At 40.1% G+C, this 23,863-nt stretch overlaps 1 protein-coding gene across 1 annotated transcript in view; it reads left to right on the plus strand.

Annotated features, from left to right (window-relative positions):
- nphp4 (nephronophthisis 4) overlaps window positions 1–23,863 on the plus strand; it is a 174,943-nt gene that overhangs the window by 102,470 nt on the left and 48,610 nt on the right. The window contains exons 13-15 of the mRNA XM_030119429.1: window positions 6,439–6,584; window positions 8,702–8,893; window positions 13,700–13,887. Of these exons, the coding sequence (XP_029975289.1) occupies window positions 6,439–6,584; window positions 8,702–8,893; window positions 13,700–13,887 (526 nt within the window). The remainder of the gene's footprint in view (window positions 1–6,438; window positions 6,585–8,701; window positions 8,894–13,699; window positions 13,888–23,863) is intronic.

Raw genomic sequence — 23,863 nt, forward strand, 5'->3', positions numbered from 1 at the left:
CCTATCCAGTCTGAGGCCTTGGGGTGCGTTACAGTCTAGGTTTGCAGAAAGGAATTGAGTAGATTAGCTATTACACACCGCAGTAATTTTGTGTTGAGTTTGATTGATTTCTTCACCCATCTTTGTCTGAATTCATCCTCACACTTCTACTTGAATGAGCACCGAGTGGAAATTAGATCTGAGGAAAATATCTGACAGGCTTTAATTGCTAACAAGCCTCATGCATCTGAACAAAGTTGTGTGGTTGCATCTGGGGGATATGCTGCAGCAGAAACGAGGAAGTCAGCTATATTGTGCTGATTTCAGTATCTCTGCTGAGCTGAATAATTTCTTGAGAATGCGCAGGGGCAACCTGTTCCCCACAGTTGTAGGTGTTTGCTGCAGAGAATTGACTTGCAGAGTCATTTTGCCTTTGCAAGCTGCCTTGTCTTTGCTAAATTGGACCTTGTTCACCCACAGACATGCATATATTTGGTGCTCAGCACACTGCACATCAGAAACAGTGGCAGCACCTCTCAGAATTGTGTGGAAATCATCATTCTGTAATCCGGGGATTAACCCTGCCTGTTTCTCTGCTTATCAAAGTCAGTTTGCGCATTCATATATAATATATACTACGTCTCTTTGATGCGGAAAGACATGCTATAAAACGCTGATGTTTCACAAGTGCAGGCGTGTGTTTTACTGCGTGTAAATCATTGCATTTCAGTGATGAACTGAAACTGTTGCCACACGCGCACACACACACACACACACACACACACACACACACACACACACACACACACACACACACACACACACACACACACACACACGGTTTTCTTCAAAAGCAGTAAGTTACTTCATCATTTCCCTTAGTTTTGTTGGACTTGTGGCCCCAATACAGTTCAAAAATAGAATATATTAATAGCTTTTACAAACACCCTACAGGTCCATTTTAACTCATTTTGGGTTTTTCAATTCAATTCAATTTATTTTTGTATAGCCCAGTATCACAACAGCAGTTGCCTCAGAGGGCTTCAAGATGTTACATTGGTTGGTAAAAATAAAAACAGTGAATAAGCATAATGTTAATATGTCAAATTCACAGTAATGAGACAAAACAAAGCAACCACCGCCTTAGACCCTCACATCCAGCAAGAAAAAAAACTCCAAAAACCCAGTGGGAAAAGAAGAAATCTTGGGGAGAACCACAGTATGGAGGGATCCCACTCCCAGGGACGGACAGCTTTGGCAACAGCTGGCATGAGACAATAAGAAGTAAAGCCTAGGACTATGTTGAGTACAGTCCATTGGACGGTCCAGCACAAGAACCACGGATCCCAGAAGGAGAACCGAAGCCAGTCTGCGGGCACAGCACCAACAGGAGTGTCCTCCCGGTCTGGACGGAGCTTGTTCGTAGGCCCTCGTAATAGTGGAGTCAGCAACTGAAACTGGAGAAGACTCCCCCTCGAGGGGGGGGACAACAGGTGAAAAGCAATGAACGGACTAAAGGGAATAACATTCAGACATTAGAGGATAGGGCTCAGTGCATCGTACTTCCCACAGCATTCTAGCTCCTAGTGCAGCTTTGTGGATAGTTTAGTATTTAAACTAGTATTTAGTTAGTATAGTTTAGATAGTTTAGTTTAGTTTTTCCACTTGTAAAGGGCTCCGGTTGGGGTTACAGCACTCGTCTCCAGGAGCTTGGCCATTAGTAATTGTTCAAAGTTGTTATATAACGTCTTTAAACAAATCCAATGTACCAGGATGAAGCAGCAGTGTTCATTCATTTCTGATAGCTCGTACAAAGATAGCGACTGTTCTGGCAATCTCTGAGTTTTTCTTGTCAAAGAGAAATTCCTTTTTGGCATTTTTTTGTTTGTGTGCCTCGCTGCATGAATCAGCTCAACTATAATTAGCTGTGGAACTGTATTTATTTATTTTTTGTTTTGTGGTGAGTCAATCTTATCTTTTAGTAATGCGTATGAAAACACAAATAACGAGGATGCTTCGCTCTGACAGTGTTTTCATTCTGGTATTTTTTTATGAGTTTGCATGTTCTCCCTGTGCTCACATGGATTTTTTTTTATATTCCATGTTGTCTGGTTTCCAACATCAAAGCAAAAATGTGTCTAAACGTAAATGGCAACGTTTAGAAAACCATGTCAGTTTATGCAGAATTGCTTTGCGTCTTACTATCCTTCCACCTCGGTGTGCTTCCACCCATTATATTTCTGACGTGAGTCCAGGTCTGTCGGTTTGAGAGTTGAGCACAGCAGCCTGGGTGCATTTCTTCGAGCCATTTCCTTCAGCACCTCCTCAGGCATCCCAAGGTGTTCCCACACCAGATGGGGTATAAATCCCCACTGTCTCCTCTCATTGGCCATGCCTGAAATACCTTCACCTCTGTTCACTCAGAGGCTGCCTCAGTCTTTCAATGCAAAGGGAGCAGTCTGGTCTGTAGTGGTGCCTGAAGCCCCGTGATGAGCTGTGGATTGCGACGGTCCCCTGCACTGCAGACATCCACAAGTCGGTCAGAGAGTGGATGTTTACCTTCCTACAGTAACTTTAATCCAGCCGGAGATGTTTTTCCCAGTACTTCAGCCTACACAGTACTACAGTCAATCACTGTGTCGTGTGATTGTTCATATCTCAGCACAGCTGAAAAGGAGTTTGCTCATATTCTAAGTAGACACCAGCAGCTTCAATAGGTTTCTCCCATATTTCCGGCTTGAAATCCATATAGCTTAAGCTCTGAATCATAGCGCAGGAATAATCCAGGAACTGTGGCTAAGGCTTACCGGAGATAAAACTACAATCAGATGCTCAATATTTCTCCAAAACGGCACAATTCAGTTTGATTTTTGAAAGACCCAGTTATACACTACTGTTGAAAAAAACAAATTATTAGTTATATATATCTGTAATTACGTTGATAGGAGATGGTTCAGCGAGTTTTTCTTTATCTTAAAATCCACATGTTCTTTATACCCTGAACAGTGAATTCAATGAGGACGTCACATCATATCCAATTATGCCATAGTACTTAAAGGTATCCCTCATTTTAGCATAATATAATATGAGATACCACAGTGCGCAGTGTTATATAAGAGTATTGCATATTATGCAGTCGTGCACCATAGTATGTATTTGACCATCTACTTTTTTTCTACTGCTATATCCAGCTTGTGGGGCTGAAGAAGACCTCAGTCAATGAAGGCAGGATACATTCTGGACAGGTGGAGCAACCTAAAGTGACAGTGAACCACACATATTTATGTCTAATTCAATAATTAAAATGTTACAATAACAACATTTTGAAATAGTGCAACTATGCAACAATAGTTTAGGGAGTCACTAGTACCTCAAATGCATTTTTGGGACTGTGTGAGCAAACTTGTGGCCACTGAGGGAGAGCAGGCAAGGTCCGGTCCACACAGGAAGTTCTGCCTGGGTTCAAACCTGCACCATGTTATATTACAGTGCTCTTTATGTGCTCAGCTGTATAGATCATAGATGCAGTGTATCATAGTATTTCTGGCAGTAGATCTGCTGTAAATAAGGCACAAGGGTTCCTCATGAAATTGTTGATGAATATACGACTTTACTTAAAAAAAAATCACATCCTGGTGAATCATTGAGTTTCCATGTTTAGTTCAGATGGCTTGATTTTCTCTGTCAGTTCTAATATTTAAAGTGAGTTTGTTTGACATTGTACTTATACATATTTCTTCAATCACCCCACCAGCTCATCCACTACATCAGAGAAATGATTATTGAAACCTCCATTCGTCCTTTTTAACCTCATAACCTGATCGCACCTGCCTATAAAAGTCCCTCATATGTCATCAAGCAGCTTAAGACTTAATGGCAGCAGGGGTCACATACAGTTTGAAGCCATTACTTTACAGCTTTTTGATGTGTTAAAGCTTTTAGATCATGACTTATCATCTGCTTAAGTTATTACACTGCTGGTCATTTCATCAGCGGAGGAAAGTGTGTGTAGGAGTTGTAAGATGCATTGTCCATGTTGTATACATGTAACAGCACAGCATTTCCTGGGCTGAGGTTATTAACAACATGTTTGATGGAAAGCTCAATAATCTGTAACCATACATGTCCTCTAATAGATCTACTCAACCGTGAAGACTCTACAAAGACTACATTTAAAAAAAAAAAAAAACACTTCAGTGGAAAATGTCACCATTAACACTGTTTAGCTAATTATCTGTGCTAAAACCCCTCCAGCTGTGTATCTGTCAATGACAATAAAGAGAGGATTAATGTTTGCCACAAAATTTAGAGATGTTGAGCTGATTCTCAGGCATTTACAGAGTGACGTTTGTCTGAAAAGAGAATATTTATGAGCATTACACTATTAAATTGGAAAAAAAGCTCAGTAATTAATTAACTAAATGCTAAAAAAGAAATGCATGCACATGCATAGACAATAACTTGCTAGCATTTAATTCAGTCATTTAATATATACACATTACTTTTCACTATTAAATTGATTTAATGTTTTGCAGATTTATTTTCAGCACCCCATCATATACAGTTGAACATAAATGAGTATTTGCATTTACTGTAATGATTAGTAAAAAAAAAAAAAATACACTCCAAAGAAAAACTCCAATCATTATTTAAGCTTTTTATTGTTGCTCATGTCTTGATTAAAATGTGTTGTGAATTTATACACCTTTGTTGAATTACCTAGATGTATATACAACAACTTTATGATGACTGATAGCAGTGGAGGAATTGTATTCACTTAGATTGATTTACAGTTCAATGTGCAGCGAGCCTGGAAAGCTGTTCCTGTCACAGTGGACATAAAAATAAGAATACAGTAATAAGTGTTAATATAGTGTTAAATATTTCAACATGAAAAGTCAGTTATAACTCTGTATTCAGTTACATCTGTAGCTTTTTACTTTTAATATGAAAAAAAATTGTTCAGGAAAGGGTTAAGTAGAAACTATTTTGTGTCTCATTTCATTCATTTACTTTATTTATGAATTTATCCTATTCAAATAGCAGACAATGAATTGAGAGATGGACAAACACACAGCCAGTTCTCCTGTCTTTAAAGCAAACAATGTGTACAGAATGAAAGCATATTGCAACATGATGCAAACCAGCACACTCCTGCATCCCATTTCCTGTGATGTGCCTTTTTTTTGCCAGTGCACCTGCCGTATATGAAACCCCGTGTTGGAAGTCGGGTGAAATTGTGTGAAAGCAGGCCAATAACACTGACTGCTTGCAACGGATCCAATGTTAGATGAAGAATAGAATAAAAATAAAAGCATACATATTCCCTTTCTTTTGGCTGCAAATGATACACTCTGTGTGTCTCCACTGACGCATTTCTTTGGAATCGACCTGAAGTTTTCTGCTCCTGATTGCTTGAAAAATTGCCTTGGCATTTGGCACAGCTCACCAGTTGCTTGGGTGATGTATTGTGTTCATCTCAGGTTATTTACCGAGCATTTCCATAGACATGGCATTCCTTAGAGAAAACAAATGGTTTCAATACGGATTAGTAATAGTAAACACAAGCATTAAAGAAACATATGCAGAGAATTAACGCTAAATCCGGATGACAGGTGTCAGATTTTAAGATGCATATCAACATACTGTTAGTTTGTGGTTCTTAAAAACAGCCTGGAGACTTGTAGTGAGTGATTAATGTGGTGAAGTCACTCCTTCTGCCTCAGACATCCTGCGGTTCTCCACAAATGTCAAATTAGCAAAAACAGAACAGCTTAGCGTAGTGCCTGCGATTCACACGTCATCCGGCTCATTTACAAGCTAATCAGTTCATTGTGGCCAATTCAAAATAAATCAAAATCAAGAAAAGTAACCTCACGCCGCTTTTAGACTTGATTCATATGACCACAAATAAAAGTGCTGACTAAGCTGAGGGGGGTGGATTGATGTAGGAGGCTTTTTAGTGCCTTGTAACTCAAAGTTGTTGAGAATGAATGCAGACGTTCATAGGGACAAAGTGAGCCGGGCTAAGCTCTTTACGTCCCTCGTGACATATGGCTGCAGTGTATTAAAGATATGTGTTTCTCCTCGGAGCGTGGGGTTGGAGCAGTCAGCGTATTGAGCAATTTCCAGAATGCGTTGTGACAAATCCACCGCGAGCTTTCACTGTTATTGCCACGCCGTTTTAATCTGAATCCCCATAACGCAAAATTGCTCTGGATGTGATTTCCATGTTCTAGTAAAGACAGTTTTTTGATTCCTTCCTGCCTGTCACGGTGTAGTGAGTTCATGTTTCCACACTCTTATGTTATCAAGTTGTAATACGAGGAATCAGCTATATGTGGTTTCGCCAGATGCTGTCATTGCAGCACTTCTATATTATATTAGACAAATAATTTTCATTTATTTGATTATGTATTAATCTGCTCTTCATACTGCTGGCTTTTCATTGCGTTCCAGGCCGTTAGCAGCATTGCCCACCTGGAGATGGACCTCAGTCGGGAAGACGAGTCACGTCTGATTCAGGATGAAGGAGAACAACTCCAGGAGCTGCCGTTTACCCCGGTCCATGCCCCGGTCATTACTCCGGGGACCAATGTGCCATGGTGAGATGCTGAGTTTTTTTTGTTTTTTTTTTTTTTTTCTTACTTAAAAAGAATGTTTTTTATTGCCCCATAATATAACCAGTACTTTTTGTTTTATCTAATTATGTTGCCTTTGCTCAGAGAGTAACACAGACTGGCCTTGATTAAAAACGTGTTGACCATTTTTTCTTAAAACATGTAATTTTGGACCGTTGGTTTGTTTTCTCTCCACGTTGCCTCTGAATCATCGTCATTACTCATGTTAATGCTAGTTATTTGCGCTGGCCTCGAATATAAAATGTGGGACCAGTTTGCTCTTAGCATCCCAAAGAAAACACAGATAAGAGGTCTTCCATAAAATAAATGGCAATTAAAAAAGGCCAGTTACATCTGAAACTGCAAGCAATAGATGCTACTAATATTTAGTTTGAATTGCTTCTAGCTGAATTTCAGTAAAATGAAAATAGGTGGTCTGGAATTATCGTGTTTCTGATATACTGGGCTCTATGCCTTCCTTTAAATAGTCTTTTTATGTGGTAGTTTTACTCTTTAAGGTCATCTTGTGTTGCCACTTTTCTCTTTTATTTCTACAACACTTGACTGTCTTGCCATCTCCAGTACAGAGAGTTATTGATTGGCTCACTAATTGGCAACATGTGTCTGCTTGGTAGCATAACGCGGCTCCTAGTTAAAGGCAAATTCAACTCAGAGCCAATTTAGAGGAATTGTTTTGTCAGCCTTTACATCCCACTTTGGGTAATGGTCTCAGTATTGTTTGTTAGTGGAGGAAAAAAAAAAAAATCATTTTCAAACAAAGCTGTATGTCAGTGGTTTTGACTGTGATTCACTGGAGCAGGAAAAAAAAATTTAACACAGAATTTACAAGCATAATGTCCGAGGAAATGTAGCCAGGTCTGTCGAGTCGGGACGCCAAATGAGAAAGTATGCTCTGCAAATAAATACACAAACGGGCAGAGTAACTCAGAAACAAGGCGTCGTATTAGTGCAGAAAGTCTGTAAATAAGCAGCTGGCGAGCAAACAGCTTCCCAATCCCAGAGTTTGGATCCAGACATGATGCTGTTCAGTTCAGTGAGCTGAAACATCTCTGCCTCTTCACTCGGAGCCAAAACATCCTCTTGACTGTTCTCAGTGTGGGATGACCCAGTTCTTTGAGAAGAACAATGAAGTCTGAAGAAGTTTAATTGAAGTTACCGGGCATATCTCATCGGGCCCCTTTTTGAAATAAAAACGATGGCTTGAATATTAATCCACCGAGGCAAAATTAAGATGCAACTTCAAGCCTTGGGGGAGAAGCATGAAATTGATGCTGCAGCAGAGGAAAACCTCGCTGGCTCCCCGCTTCATTGTTGTTACCTTAATTAGTTTGATCAAGGCTCCCTTCTTTTACAAATGTGACACTTCGGGGTTCAACCGCTAACCAAATGGACACAGGCGGTGCTGTGATAAGCCCGAGCACGATCGCTCATTTTCCTATGGCTTGCTCTTTAACCAGCCATCTGGGCACTGTGTTTATCATACCCAGAGTGCTCGGGTGTCAGCGTGGAAAGTATAAGTTATGAATGTTACCACAGTCGCAGAAAAACAGGTGGCCACTATGATTAGAGATAACTGCCAATTATGCTGGAAAATCCTGCGGGAGTGCTTTGGGCACCCACTCTCCCTCCCCTCCCCCCGCAAGCGTTGTCGCCGAGCTGCTGCCTGACGGATATTGCTGACATCCTCATGCAGTCTAATCATCGTTTCGCCACGTTTTGGTTAAGTCCAGCCGGATATTGAGGTTCAGGTTCACTTTAACGGGATGAAGCGACTCAATAGACGTTATTTCCACGAAGATAATCATCTTGCGTTGCGATGGAACTCGTCCAAGATAAACAAAGCTGGGCCTGAGATGATAAAACAGCCCTGCATCGCGCTGGGATCCAAACATTTTTTCTGCCTCATTTACAGCCACAAATCACCCAAGTGAGGCCGCTGCAGCGCAGACTAAACACATTACCTCCTGCTGCTTGTAAAAACATCAAGAACACATTTTTTTTTTTTTTTTAAGGAGTCTTTAAAGTTGGCAAATGATTGATGTGCAAATCTGAAGGTTTCCTATAATTTCGCCCTTCTCCAGTTCCGGCTCAGTCAGCTCCAGGAGCTCGCTGGCTCACCTCTTCTCCGCCGGCTTCCCTGACATCGTGGACAGCAGCGGGCAGGCGGCAGAAGTGCTGGACCCCGCACAACATCTGCTCTTCGACCCCAAGCGAGAGGAGGCCGACCCTCACCGGGGAAACTTGCTGGTGTTCCAGTTCCTGGCATTTACCAGGTGAGGCGTGCAGCGCGGTCACGTGCACTGCATGACAGTGGATTTGCATGTGACTTGAAAGGGTCTCCTTGTACACTATCCGGAGACATGGTGATTATATCCTCCGTTAATATTTCTGCAATTACAGTGATTTGTGCTTCTGGGAATGTCAGAATCGCTGTGTTGTAGGTGAAAGAGAATTCATCGATCTGACTGCAGCTTGCCAACATCTGTCTGTATACTGAGCCCCTGGCAGTTCATCTGTATGGAGAAATAGATACTTGTCCTTTAGGCGTTTTGGTTGACGGCCAAGGACTTTACCTCAATGTCTTCAGAGCTCTCTCTCACTCTCTCTCTCTCCCACACACACACACACACACACACACTTATTTATTTTTTTTAGTTGCTTTGAACGGCAGCCAAGATTTCAATGCACATATCTCAGGCATGAAGACCTGCCAGTCATCCTCTACACGCGTGTCAAGCGCACACAGCCGTGCACACAGACACTCACATTCGCGGAGCAGCGCATTTCCTGTCAGCACGGCGTCCCATCACCAAAAAACCCCGGGAGCAGACATCCCCCTCTGTCAGGGGTTGACAGCAAAGGGGGGCTGCTGAAGGATGGGTGGAAAAAACACACCTCTCTTTTTGTCCCTCTATCTTGTCATCAGTTCTGCCAGCGGTTCTTAAATTTGTCGTGTTCATCATGTACTCTCCCGCCCTTGTCCCATTACCTACTCCTGCACTAGACTCATGTTGACAGACATGAAACACGGCCCTGAAGAGGTAGATGTTGTGGAACTTGAAAGCAGAAACACTGCAGCATTTCATTATATTCCAGTTGTTTAACACTTAAATAACAGTAAAATGTACTTCTGTTACATACCTGAAAAACAAAACATGGCACTATTTTGATCCTTGCGTGGCCCACACACGTTCTTCTGTCAGAAAAAAAAGCCCACAGTTTTTGGATCAATACATTGGGTACTTCACCTTCCTTGGTGTCAGTGTTGTGGCCAAAGTGTCCTTGGTACGTGGTTTGATAACGGTTCTTTCAGTGACGTCAATGCTGTTTGAATACCAGGAACCGTTAAGTGCAGACAAGTGGAGGAAGGAAGTGGCAGAAAAGAGGCTCAGCGGCAGCAACAACAAGCACTTCAAGTCTTGTTACAGCCCGGAAAGCATTTCAAAAATTATTGGGTCTGCATCTATCTTCCACTTACTTTTTACCGTGATGGTTTTTTCCAGCAATGAATTGTCAGATATTCATAAAAAGGTTTTACCTTGTGATTTCCCAGAACCCACAGAGGGGACTGTTAGTTTTTCAGCCACAGCAACTTTAACGTTTAAGTGTTTTGTTATGTTTTGTTTTTCCTTTGGTGATTGCTGGACGATTGAGTGTAATTGAAAAGAGACATAAATGAATAAATCATTCAAAAGGGAATATAATTGAAGGCTCTAATATTTATGTGTGTGTAAATTATGTGAGGAGCATCTACATCTTTCTCCTTTCAGAGTGAGATGCAACATTTTTTGATGACGCTATCTTAAAGACCCACCACTACTTACACCAATTGGCACAAAAAATGTTAAGTATCATGTAGCTGAATAAAGGGACCAATCAAAAAAGGAAGGATGTATCTCCTGATATGGTACGATTTATTGTGTCTCTGAAAACTGAACAGTTGAGTCTATTTATAGTATATGAAGTTTTCACCCTTATTTGATGGTGCAGTGTTTCGTGACTCTAAACTGTGAACGCGACAAGTCGCCTCTGCCTCTGCGTTTGTAACGGGATGGACTGGAGACTAATGTTCACGCTGTGTCTTGAATTCCCCTGTTGACAACTGAGATTCACTCCAGCACATCTTAACCCAGGTTTGGATGGATCAGTACTGATGAGCAGATGCAAAAGGAGAGTTGTACCATGAAACAGTAATCACATCTTGCTTTTTAATCTATTGATGGGCATTTCCTTATTTTGCGTTCTGTAGCCAATGAGCAAAATAATGCATATCAGAAAAAGCTGTCTCAGCCATCATTTTGATTAAATTTTTGAAACTTTAGTCACATATGTGCTTTCTAATATGATTCAACTTTATGAAATGCCTATCAGACAAGTGTCTCAGTTCAGAAAAAAGGCTTTACAGTTTTTTATTCTTTTGAAAGTTTAGTTATCCTAATGAAGCTCTGAATGTGAAACTACTTTTCAAGGCTGTATTCATAAAGAAACATAATATTTCCAATGCTTCCCTGCCAGACATCAGATGGCAGATATAGTCTATTTGAAGAGTTGACACTTGTGGGCCAGTTTCCTGACCATAGAAAAAGAAGAAAACTTTTAGCTCTACATAATGTTGAGTCGACATTTTGGTGGACAGGTTAATATTCGATGAAAACACTTCCGCTACAATGAGTGCTGTGCTGAGCACAAAGGCATGGTTCATGTTTATCGGCCAAAAAATACTTATGATCATGTTGACGAGCTTCTCTGTTGACCCGACTGATATACCACGCTGAATTTTCAGGAGGGTGTCTCTAGCAGGTTCCAACCACATTGTTTTAACGGACTCAAGCAGTGCTGCAGAGTCTGAATTGGTTTAACTGACGCTTAATCAATTAGTCGTCAAGATTCCTTCTCAAAAGCATCAACAGCTGATGAAATGTATGAAATGATCATGCCAGCTGCAGGATTGTCTCTGTTGAACCTCCTCTTGTTCCGTGTTTGCTTCTCGAGGTCTGCGGTCTCTGCAGTTCAGTCAGAGGCAGGTTCAAATAGCAGCGTTTACTCCTCCTTTATTCATAATATTTTTGTTCTGTGAGTGAAGATGGAAAAGTCTGTGAAAGTAAGGCTGCAACACAAAGTTGATTTTTTTATGATAATATCACAAATGGCCAAATCACAACTTTAAATGACTTGCAAATGTATGTGGAAACTCTTATCTTTACGCTTTTAGCTGAAATCTCTGAAGTAGAAAAATAAACAATGAAACAATAAAGGAAAGTTTTTTTTTCCCTTTATGAGGGACTACTTTTACTTTTGTCATTGTGAGCACACAAGGTGGAAATCAAATTCTTTGCACTCAATTTGAGCGAAAACATGGCTTTCATGACCTTGTTATGCTCTGAGACGATGCCTGGAGATAGGCCGAACGTCTCTGTTGACGTTGTGACAGTCTTAAAACGTATTTCATTCCTCTCTGGTCCCTTTTTTTTTTTTTTTTTAAACCCATCTCTGGCCAAACCTAAATGCAATTTAAAAACCACACACTTGAGCATACATTATGTCTTTGTGTGGCTGGCTGTGGACTGTGGTGTGGGGTGTGTGTCCTCATAATTATGACAAACAGGAATATGGCCGACGCGCGCTCCGGCGGTGGCAGCAGCAGCACTTAGGTGAGCGGGGAGCCCGTGGATACACAGTGTAATTTCTACCTCTCACCCGGGCGCCATAATTATCAATCTTGTGTGTTTACAGAATGAATATTAATGCCGGCTCCTCTTTGAAGACGTAGCAGGCAGCATCTTTAACAGTGGAAAACCACAGTGTGCGATTGACTGGGAGGTCACACGCCGCTCTTATTAGACTCTGCTTTGAAATCTCCGGCTTTCAACCTCCGTCTGTCTTCATCGGGGGGGGGGTGGGGGGACTCCCAATAGTCCCCAGTACTCCTCGCTTGTTTTTGAAAGCGTTATTTTCCTTTTTAAACTCCATTATTGAATAGCTGATGACTGATTGCTAATCTATTTATCAGATGGAGACAGAAAAAAGGGCTGGTTTTGAAGCTCGCTCATTATTTCAGCTCTGAAATCGAGTGTTGCCAGGCTCGCTGGTTTTTTTTTTTTTTTTTTTTTTTTTGGGGCCAGCAGCAGTTTTGAAGTGTGGGATTAGATGTGTGTGTGTTTGCGTGTGTGTGAAGTCACACTCAGAGGGTGGTATTTATGTGGAAAGCAATACACAGCACCAGGAGGTTCTCATATCCACATAGCCTGCTGCTTTAAAAAAAAAAAAACAAAAGAAAAGAAAGAAAATTCATTTTTTTGTTTATGAATAAGTTAAAATTAAGTTGCATTTACAGTGTTTTATTTTAGAAATAAATCATACAATTTATTTTCATCCACAGATCTCTCGGAAACTTGTTATTCTGCTCTGAAGTTTTAGGAGGAAGCCAAACTATCTGAACATTATGAATGGAAAATGGAATGTTGACTTTGTAACTTCTGAGTGAGCAGTCTGGTTTGCAGCCACTTTGTCACTTTCCGACTGTGATTTGCTCCTCGAGTTGTAATCCTCCTCATGCTTAGTGGGCTTTCACTTTGAAGTAGCTATAAAACTGAATTGCTGCTTCCGACGTGAAAGAAAAAGACCAATTAATTTCTTTGTTCCTTCCCGGAATTATCTGAGGTGGTAATTTATCAACTGAAATGTGATTTATTTCTTCAGGTGTTTTAATGACATTTTTCAACCGTTAATTTTCCAATCTACATGCCTCTTTACTCCCTACATTGATTTTGAAATGAAGAAATTACAATTATTCAGCAATTCTTAACCAGGGTGATGAATCAGTCACATTTATTTACATGCTGTATTGCTTTGTTATCCATCCATCCATTCATTGATCTTCTATAACATTTTATGGTATGGAGGGTGGCAGAGTGCTGGAGCTGATCCAAGTCCATCACAGGACAAAGAGAAGCAATCACACACTAGCAATTAACCTCAAATGTACGTTTTTGAGTATTTGCATTAACTGGAATTGCCCTTAAAGCAGCCAGGAGTTCCTCTTCTCTCATGATTTATCATTATCTCTCGTCTTTTAACAGAATACCAGCACCGGGCGCGGGTCCCGACTGGCCTGACAACATCTACCTCACGTTCCAGTTCTATCGATTCCCGCCGGTCACGTCGCAGCAGCTCAAGCTGCTGAAGAGTGAAAAGGTCCAACACAAGGCCGGCGAGCCGCTTCCCTGCGTCCTAGCCTCGCACAACAAAGATGGCACCATTAACTCAGGTAAGGATTTCCCAAAAAACAAGATTTATTGACTCAAATGAGGCCAACGTGAGTCCAACACAGATCCCATTGTGGTTTGCATCAAATCGACGACCCAGTAAGAAACACTTACATAGATATCTGTTTATAAGTCTCTTCCATTGTTTACAAACTGTTGGAGCTGTGTATTCGTTCCAGGTTCTGGGTACGAACTGGGCTGTGACTTGCTTTCCTGCTCTGCAGGTCAAGGTTGTCCCGTGTTTCACGCAAACTGCGAGCTCGTTCCATGACGCTCCTCCATGTTCTCCATGACGCCGAAGCACTTCTCTCTCAATCAGCCGAGCGGGCCCTGATTGATGTCAAGTCTATTCATGTAGCAACTAATGAAATGGAAGCGATATTACAGATTCTGACAGAGCGTGATATTGAACACACAAACAGCCCCCTCCTCTTATTCCTACGCCTACCCATATCCTTTACCCAGACACTCACTCTCCTGTCTGACTCTGTCAATATTTTCACATCTCTCTCAGTCTATATCATCCAGTGTATACAAAAGCCTCCTACATCAAGACAAATCTGTATAGAAACACTGTGGCTGGCAGCATTTCCACCTATTTACAGATAACAATGCTGATCTACAGTCATGGTTGGTTGCGGTTAGAACTTTAGATTCGCGGATGAACGAGTTTCCATGCCCACCTTCTGGATGGAAGGCTTTCCTCCAATAAGGAATTAACTGTTTAAGTTATTATTTCACAGGTTTTCCCTTTGCAGCTTGACACAATAAGCAAACAAAAAAAAATTCTGAAGAGCTGCTTGTGTGCCAATCAAAATCCCCTGTTCCCGAGAGAAGCTACTGTGGGCTGGCTGATCAAACAGACACAAAACTCAATTCATTTTCCCCAGAAAGTGTTATCAATAAATCCAATGGAAAACCCAGCCACGCACCAAATAAACAGTTAGCTTGACTTGTATAAATGTAACAAGCAGTTCAGCACATTTTGCCTTATTCAGTTCACCCAGGGGTTTTGATGCTCCAGCCATATACCGGTACTGTAGTTGTAGCCAAAAAAAAGGGGCTGTTTTAGCCCATATTTGCTTTTATGACTCTCCCCTGCTTATGCATCTGTCACATTTCAGTGCATCTCATATTAATACAATGAAGAAAAACATTAAAAAAAAAAACACTGAAACTCAGCACGTTGTTTATGCAGTGTTTTCGGTCTGTTGATTCCAGGTCGGATTTCAGAAAAACTTTCAGGGACAATTCAAGTGTCCCTTCTCGACCAGCTAACATGATTCAGTATATTTTCTTTATTCTAAAACTGAACCATATATTATATCTTTCATAACATTGGCATAAATGACGTTGTGTCTGGTGTGTTTTTTTTGTTGGAAGTTATTGTCAAAGTGAAAAGGAGAAGGAAAAATGCCAGGTGGGTAGATTTGCAACTGCTTGTGTGAACGCACTCAACATCACAGCTTTATCAGGACAGTCCTTCCCAGTGTGGTTTCCAGTTTGTTAAAGCTGCCAAAAAAAAGTATTTGTAATGTAAAAACCCTACACCTAATGGCGTGGTGTTGTAGTGGTTGGCACTGTGCCGTCAAAGTGAGATTGATTGTGAGATTGGAGATGTTTCACTGCTTGCATGTTCTCACGGTTTTTAATCATAATCCAAAAACGTACATTTGAGATGTAAGTGTGAGTTTGTGTGTGACTTTTCTGAATTGTTCTGCCAACGTCGGCTGAGATGTTCAAACCCGAAGTTAGATAAAGTAGAAGATAATAGATAAATGGATGGATGGATTTTATTACTGGAGAAATCTTCTTTTGGATCTCAAACCTTCATATCAATGCAGTTTATGTCCGACTTCAGTTGCAGAGATAGTTTTATACTTCAGCGCATTTTAGGTCACAGTTTAATTTTGCCCTCTGTTCATCCATCATCTATACCGCTTTAACCGATCCCGGCTGACTTCAGCTGAAGGCAGAACAACCCGTCACGCTGCAAGCTTTCAGTATATTTGACATTTCTGTGCAGTGTTCTTTTCTTTGCCAGAGCTGTTTAGCCTTGGTCTCCTCCGCTTGTTCAGTCCTGTTGCCATGTGTCTGCAGTAATAACCGCTGGACAAATTGTAGGTTATTTCGACACTGTTGTAAATTTCAGCATCTTAAAAGCTAACCGTATGACATCGACGTCAGAACATTATCAGCACTCGTATGTTTTCAGCCTCATGTTATCAAGAACAAAGTACACATTCACATTTAGTACAGGTTGTCAGAAAGCAGTGTTTGTAAGATGTGTGGATTCATGTTGATTTAAGGTGCAGCAACAGAGACTGACTGACCTCTGCTCATTACTGCTAGTCAGAGAGAACAGCCATAAAAAGTTCTGTCAGACTCCGACTCTTCCTGCTGGAAAGAGCTTTGACAGTCACTCGATGCACATTCATGACCCTTCCTATAGGAGACTTGCCAATGTGTGTGTGCAGGCGAGTGTCAGGACATGAAACCACTCAGATTGTTCCAAGCATACATTTTACATGCCGCACATCGTGTTGACATTGTTACTGTCAGAGAGCCAGAAGCATGGCACATCGGGCAGGCAACAGGTGAAAGTAAGTTTAATCCAAGCAAGATTCAACTCCCAGAAACTCCGTCGAGATGGAGGAACGGCACTGGCTGAAGCGTCGAGCGGTTACTGGAACGAAAAACATTCAGTTTCTTGGTTATTAGTCAAACTTGAAGATGACCATTGCAACCAACTACATTATAGGAAATGCAGTAAGAAACACCTGAAACATGTGGGGGATGACAGGCAATTAATCATCAAAGATACGAGAAAGAAGAAACAGAAAGCGTGCACATAGAGGCAGTGATTTGATTAGCGAGTCCACTGACATGACAGCTTTTTGATGCCTGCTTTATTTAATTTGTATGCAGGTATCTATATATATATATATATATGGAGGACTGAAGATGCATGAAATATGTCAAAGTTTTTTTTTTTTGTAGAACCATCTTTGACTTAATTAAAAAATTACAAGAAAGTCACGTACAAAGTTGGATCAAAGAGACGTGACTGATGAAGATAGAAGAACGCCATCAGAGCCATGTGAAAGGTATTTTTTCCTGAAAAGAAGAAAGGAAAATATTACTATATGCATGATGATTGCTAGAACTAGGTGTATTTTCAGATTCAGGACTTTTTTTTTTTTTTTATTATTATCATTATTCAAAATTTTCCTTAAGATATTTCCTATTTTGTTCTTTTCTGTTGCTATTTAAAACAGTGTCTCTGGATAGAAATATTCAAACGGTTAAACAACTGGTACAACATTTTACTGGCCCTGATAAAGGGATTCACTTTAATTCCCCTCTCCTAACGAGGTTCTCCATTATCTTTTACTCACTAATTGGGCAAATTAATGTGAGTGTAAAACATTCAACATGCTGCAGTTTAGGAGATTTATAAACACACGGATGATCCCAGCATTGTGTAAGACGACTGATCCAGCGACGTCTTTCTACTTTGAGTTTTCCGGCTGTTTGTGATGACGAGACACAAAAGAGAGCTTTGGAGAGAATAAAGACTTTGGCTCTGAACTTCAAAGCCGCTGCACTTATTACAGTGTTGTGACTGAATCCTGCTGTGTGTAAAGTTCCTCAGTAGTCTGAATCTCTCTGAAACCTGCTTCAGGCGGTCACTTCACGTCGTGTTCATTAGTTCTCATGATTTTATTTGTCTCAAGTTAGTTTGAGAGCTACACTTGATACAGTGGGTTATAAAAGGTATGAAAAACAGTCAGTTTCATAATAACTTCCGATATTGTATTTCTTTCACTGGCAGGAAATCAAATCTCTCCCCCAGAAAGAGGTAAATATTTCTCTGTGCACCGACTCATTAAATTGGTTGAACCTGAAATTTGAAGTGGGATCATGCGTTTCAAACTTTTCTTATTTTTTTCCAGGAAACATAAGCAAAGAGTTTCTTTATCACAGACATATTATGATCGCGAAGGTGCCAGGGATCTCTTCTCATTTGGTCCAACACAAACACTGACATTAAACACTGCAATTCTCAATTAATGATATATTATATATTAAAGTATATCATCTTACTCCTATAGAGCTACATAAAGTGGGCCAGACCCGTAAATCATAGTGTTATAGTCTATAAATATTTACAAGTCTAGAGGGTTTAACGGAATTTCATGGCACGAAATTTCCGGGAATATAAAATGACTAAGCAAAATTAAAAGATACACAGAATGAAAGTCAAAATACAGAAAGTTTCAAAAACAGAAAGAGGAACAGAAATTAATTTAAAATGTGTCTAAATCTCTCGCAGTAGACTGCAGCCCTGAGGAGGATTGTGTTCTCCTTTTCAGATGAAGAAGCAAGTTGTCCTCATTGTTTAGAACAACAAAGGACCTTTTGAGATTTTATGTTTGCCTTTGTGTTGTAAATGGGAAAAAAATGGCATTGTTTTATTTTTTGCTGTAGACAGACTTCTCATGTTTGTACAAGGAGTAAGTTCTGCATCAGGGAGAAACTCCAGCATATTTAATGTTTCTATGTCTACTGTTATCAGAATATGTTTGTATTGTTACATTAGCCATTTATCCAAAATATAACATTTGAATTTTATATTTTAAAGAGAAAACTGGAAGAAAATGATGAAATTTTTGTTTTCTTGCACATAATTCATAGTAAATAGGTCAAAAACATATTGCAGTTAATGTCATAATTTCTCATGGCTGGAAAATTTCATGGTTCAGGCCTTGGACTTTCTGGTGGGCTGCTTTTGGCCCACGGGTCGGATGTTTGATAACCCATGGTCCAGAGCGAGGGTGTCAAACTACAGACCTGAGAGTCACTTCTGCTCCGCATCATCCTGCTTCTCGCCTGCAACTTGATGACGAAATATACACTCATGCAATTCATTTTATTTCCACAGCCAAACACGTTCCTGTGAAATTTTGATGGTAAAAATATTTCTATTTAAGAAAAGTAAAATATATGTTGAAATAATCAGTAGAAGAAGAAAATGTAGCTGTTAAAATTGTAGTCAAAAAACTTTTTTTTTAATATAAATAGAAAATAGATACCATTTATCATTTGTTACTTCAATGAAATGTTATTAGTTATTCAAAAAAAACAAGAAAAGCACATTTTAAACTGTACGACTCACTGAAGTGTTTCTCCACATAGCCAGTAATGGCTCCCAGTTCTGTTTAGTTTGAGTCTCCTGCAAGAGAAACCAGAGAAAGATATTCAGCAGAGATTGAATATCAACAATTGTCTTCAAGATATTAAGCTAGCTTTGAATGTGTGACAAAAAAAATAACAATAATACAGCATTCAGAAAAAAAATTGTGAAATCAGCATGCCCTCAATAACAGGTTAAACTGAGATTTTGAGTTTGAGCTCCTAATCATGCATTTCAAAGCTGCATTTTTTTTTCTTTGTTTGTTTTTCCACCAGCAAAGTAGGAGAACAGTTTGTCTCTCCCAGACATGCTATGATAAAAAAGATCAGATGACTGTGGTGGCACTTTAAAAAAATTCAAAGAGTGGGAGAGGAACGCGGCGCAGCGTGGCGTCCTGATGGTTTCCTCCTGGAAGTTAGCAGACGACGAGACTAAAGTGTTTTGTCTCAACTGGTTTCACTCAGGCAATAAAAAGAAAAATCACAAATATTTGGAGGCAATTAATTTGATTAAACTGCAGGTAATAACAGCTAAATGAGTTCGACGGAGTAAATGAAATTCCATTTGTTTTTCTTGGTATTAAATTGTAATTAGGGGCCACAACAACAGGACACAGTTTTTACATTAAAGGCTGTGGTACGACAGACTGGTGGAGAAAAATGTGAGCCTGCTAATGGTAACAACAAATCAATGTGAGAACCTTGTTATTTTTAGCAATTATCCACCAGGGATGTGAATAATCCAAGATATGCCCCACACAGCCACAGTCCACCCACACTCTTGTTTTTATATGCCTCCTGATTAGAAGTCTTCTCCAGTCTCCACGCTTGACTGACGTGTTTGTGGCTTTCTTGTTATGCTTCTGTTTTATCTGTTGAGGTGAATTCAGAAGGAAGCAAAGCAAATTTATGCCTTCAACAAAGTAACAATTTAAAAGGCATTAGCTGTAACTATGTGTACAACAAATATGCATGTGGGTAATAATGGGCTAAAAATAAATAATTTAAAAAAAAAGGATCACCTGGAGCTTACTTACTTACTTGCTCCTGTTGCTTCTGTAATGTGGTTCTGACAGAAATCCTCTGTTTGAGCCTAAAATTTGATCCTAGATTAAAGAAAAAAAAAAAGAAAAAGAGACCGGCTTAACTCACTGGGAGGCAATTTTGCTTCAGTTTATTCTCCTTAAAAGTAAGTTTGTAATACCTCCAATATTTACTATAGTTGAAGGAAATCTGGTTCTTAATATTTGTCTTGTCCTCATTTTCTACATCATAAACACAGGAAATAATTACACCAATTATTGTCTTACTCTCCTGACACACATGAGCTATATTGAACCAGGGCCTCTTCGAATGCTTCGGCCCGTTTTACACAACGTCTCAATTAAAATCATATTTTTGTTACAGGAAGCTTTCGTGTTTACACAGCGTGTTTAAAATTATATCCATTTACACTGAAATGGCAGAAACATTGAAAAGGAAATGTTTTTCATGTCAGGTGGCAGTTTTTTGTAATAAAACCACCAATGTGTGCACGAAGAGAGCAGCACACTGCAAACACTGAAGCTCCTTTAAACTGTCTTGCTATGTCATTTTGCACTATTCAGTATTTGCTCTTTGTAAGAAATAATATGTCTTGGCATGTGAGCCAGTATTAGAGAACCACTGTCAAATTCAGGAGTGAACAGCACACACTGTGTTCATTATTACGAATGAATTCTTCTCGCATGTCTGCAGAACGATTCGCTCCGGCTGCGTTGCTCATGTGCAGAAGCAGCATTTCAGAAAAAGTTCCGCTGTCCTCGTTTCCGAGGAAACGGAATCCGAGCATTTTCGAAAACTTCCACTATTGTTGTGTAAATGTGGCCTTAGATTTCAACCAAATAACATCCCACTATTCTCTCATGCAAACTGTCACCTCTTCACTTCTCCTTCCTTGTTCTGTTTGGAACTTTTAGCAGTGTCTTTGAAGTTGTCCATCTCGCTAATACTTTGCTTTCAGAGTGAAATTGAAAAGGTTTAATAAGAGTGAACAGTACCGAGCCACCGCTGCCCTCTCTTTGATGTGACTGCCTGGATTGAATTGCCACATAAACAGTGTTGGCAAGACTGGGAGCAAATAAAAAAAAAGCTCTTTTAAATTGTGTAAAATGTAACATAGCAGAGATGTAAGAAAGATGAAGAAGAGGTCAGTGTTCCAAATAACAAGGCTTGTAGGTCTTCCTTTGTTTGGGTAATAGTCTCCATTACCACAAACTGTAGTGTAGCATCCACAGCACCAGAGACAATGAGGGGTATAAATGTGAAACAAGTTTATTGATCCTCATTTGCAGCCTGCGCTGTCCAGAAGCACAGGCGGCAGTAAAAAGAAGCAGATCAGTGTGTACAGAAGCTAATGCAAGGGAAGGGTGACAACTAACAAGCAATGTTAAATAGCTGAAAGGACACATATTGTTATAAAACCAATTAAAAAAGAGACACGAACAAGAGAAAAACTATTAATTTAAAATGAACAGTGTTGGCATTTGGCTGCATGATAGCAGAAAGAATGAAAGACTTAAAATTGCACGTTACGACATTAGCCTGAGGGCATCTCACTGGACAGAACATGGCCGGGCTGTTTATTAATTCTTCGTGGGCCTCCTGCTCCTCGCCAAGGGAACAAAGGTCTGCCGGACTGCAATTATTTTAGAATAAATTGACAGTCGCCTGTGACTCTGTTTTGACATCAGAGCTGGCAAATATACCGTTTTTTTTTTTCTCTGTACCCAGCTGGAAATGATCAATAACAAAGAGCATATGGAAAACAACTGAAATTTTGTGGACATTAGTCGGTGCACTTTTTATAGCTTTGTGCGTTGGAATGACATTCAGAGCCAATTGCAGGTCAGCTGTCATGAAACAGATCATTATTTTATTTTTTAAATTGTTAAGTTTATGAGCTTTTTTGAAGCTGGTGGATTGAAGGAAGTCATCACCTAACTCTCATGTAAGATTGAATTTGAACTGAATTTTGAATTCGTGAAAGCATGTACACCTCAGACATCCACTACAGGGGAGGATAAAACATTCCACTGTCAGTACAGTGTTCATTTCTGTTAAATATTTACCTTAATTATTGAAACCGCCATGCCACATGATGTAAGTTAGGTTTTGTACATTATTTTAGACAAATTATCCTGAATTATTTGACATGATACTATATAGACCCATTGCAGCACTGTCACCTCAGCAGTGCTATTCCAGGACAGGGCCTTTCCTTGTGGAGTTTGCATGTTTTCCCTCTCTGTGCTGGACCTGTAACACACTACAACTCTATACAGTGAGTTTCTCGCAGTTGGCCTAGTGCCAGTTCCGACAACAGAGGTGTCGAACATGAGGCCCGTAGGGCCAAAAACAGTCCACCAGAGGCTCCAGTCTGGCCCACAAAATCACCAACCAAAGAGAAAATTGTGTGTGGTTTTTTGATTTTTAAAAATTTCCAAAGAGTAGCAGGCATAACACAACACTGAGACCTGAGCGGAGACATCAGTGATACTGCCAAGAGCGATGGCTACCTCGTAACAAACAAACCAGCCTCAAAATCATGCTGTCAGGCTGAATGTCTAAAATCATGCATAATGCAACAGCTAAAGAAGACATTTTTGGACATTTGACTGTTTTTTGCACCAGAAATTATCATCACCAATTTTCTTTGTTAAAATTAATATAATTTCTGTGATATTTTTTTTTTTTTCTGCAAAAATATGGTTACTGGTAAGTGTGCTGTGCTTTTTTATAGCTTGTCCTTCAGTCTCCAAATCACTTTAGTGTTGTTAGTCACGTTCAGTGGAGGGAGCTGCCGTGTAACGCACTCAGTCTGTCCATTGGGAAAGGGTTTGGGGTTCAGCGTCTTGCTCAAAATACATATTGATTTGGGTATTTGATATATGAGCTAAAGAGTTTCAGTGGGATCACTGATCCCAGTTAACAGTGGAAAAGCCATTTAAAGGTCCCATATTATGCAAAATTCACTTTACAATGGTTTTGTAACAATAATATGCGTCCTGAGCCTGTCCACAAACCCCCCCCAAAATGAGAAAAGTCTATTCTCTCCTTCTCTCGCTTGCTCCACCTTTCAGCAAATGTGTGCTCAAACGCTCGGTTTTGAAATTCTCTGGTTTGTGACGTCAAAAACCCAAATCCCTCCTCCTCCGGGTTGGTGACAGCGCCCCAGACAAGTGACAGACAGCCCCCCCGGACAATTCCTTTCATGCCGTGTGTGTTTTGCTGCTTGCAAACGCTGCTCGGATTAAGGGACATATGATGCCTTTTTCACTTTGTGAAGGAGTTTCTTATAGTAGTATGTGTTGCTGTAGCCTCATTAAGACGTTCAAATTTGAAAATTGTCTTTTTCCTCCTTGTCTAGCTGCACCACATTTTTGAAAATGAAACTGAAACTTAACCTGGGATGCGTTCAAGTGCATCCCGGAGAGTAGACTGTGAAAAACAGCCTGTTCTAACGAGGGCTCCTCAGAGCCACTTTTTAGACCGCTCAAACTCCGAACATAGGATGAATTTGGGGCAAACAAACTTATATACTATGTTTTTGGGCTTCTGTGACCTGTATGACATGACTGAAAAATAGCATAATATGGGAGCTTTAATGGGTTCCTCCCGTGTACGTGTAGCCTTCCAGGCTAAACATGGAGGAAGTGCTTTAGAGTTTATGCCTATATATTTTGGTGGCATTTGCAGCATCACAAATGTTGTGCAGATCTGATTTCATGAGCCTTCTTGTTC

The sequence above is a fragment of the Salarias fasciatus genome, chromosome 20, assembly GCF_902148845.1.
Source record: "Salarias fasciatus chromosome 20, fSalaFa1.1, whole genome shotgun sequence".
Taxonomy (NCBI): domain Eukaryota; kingdom Metazoa; phylum Chordata; class Actinopteri; order Blenniiformes; family Blenniidae; genus Salarias; species Salarias fasciatus.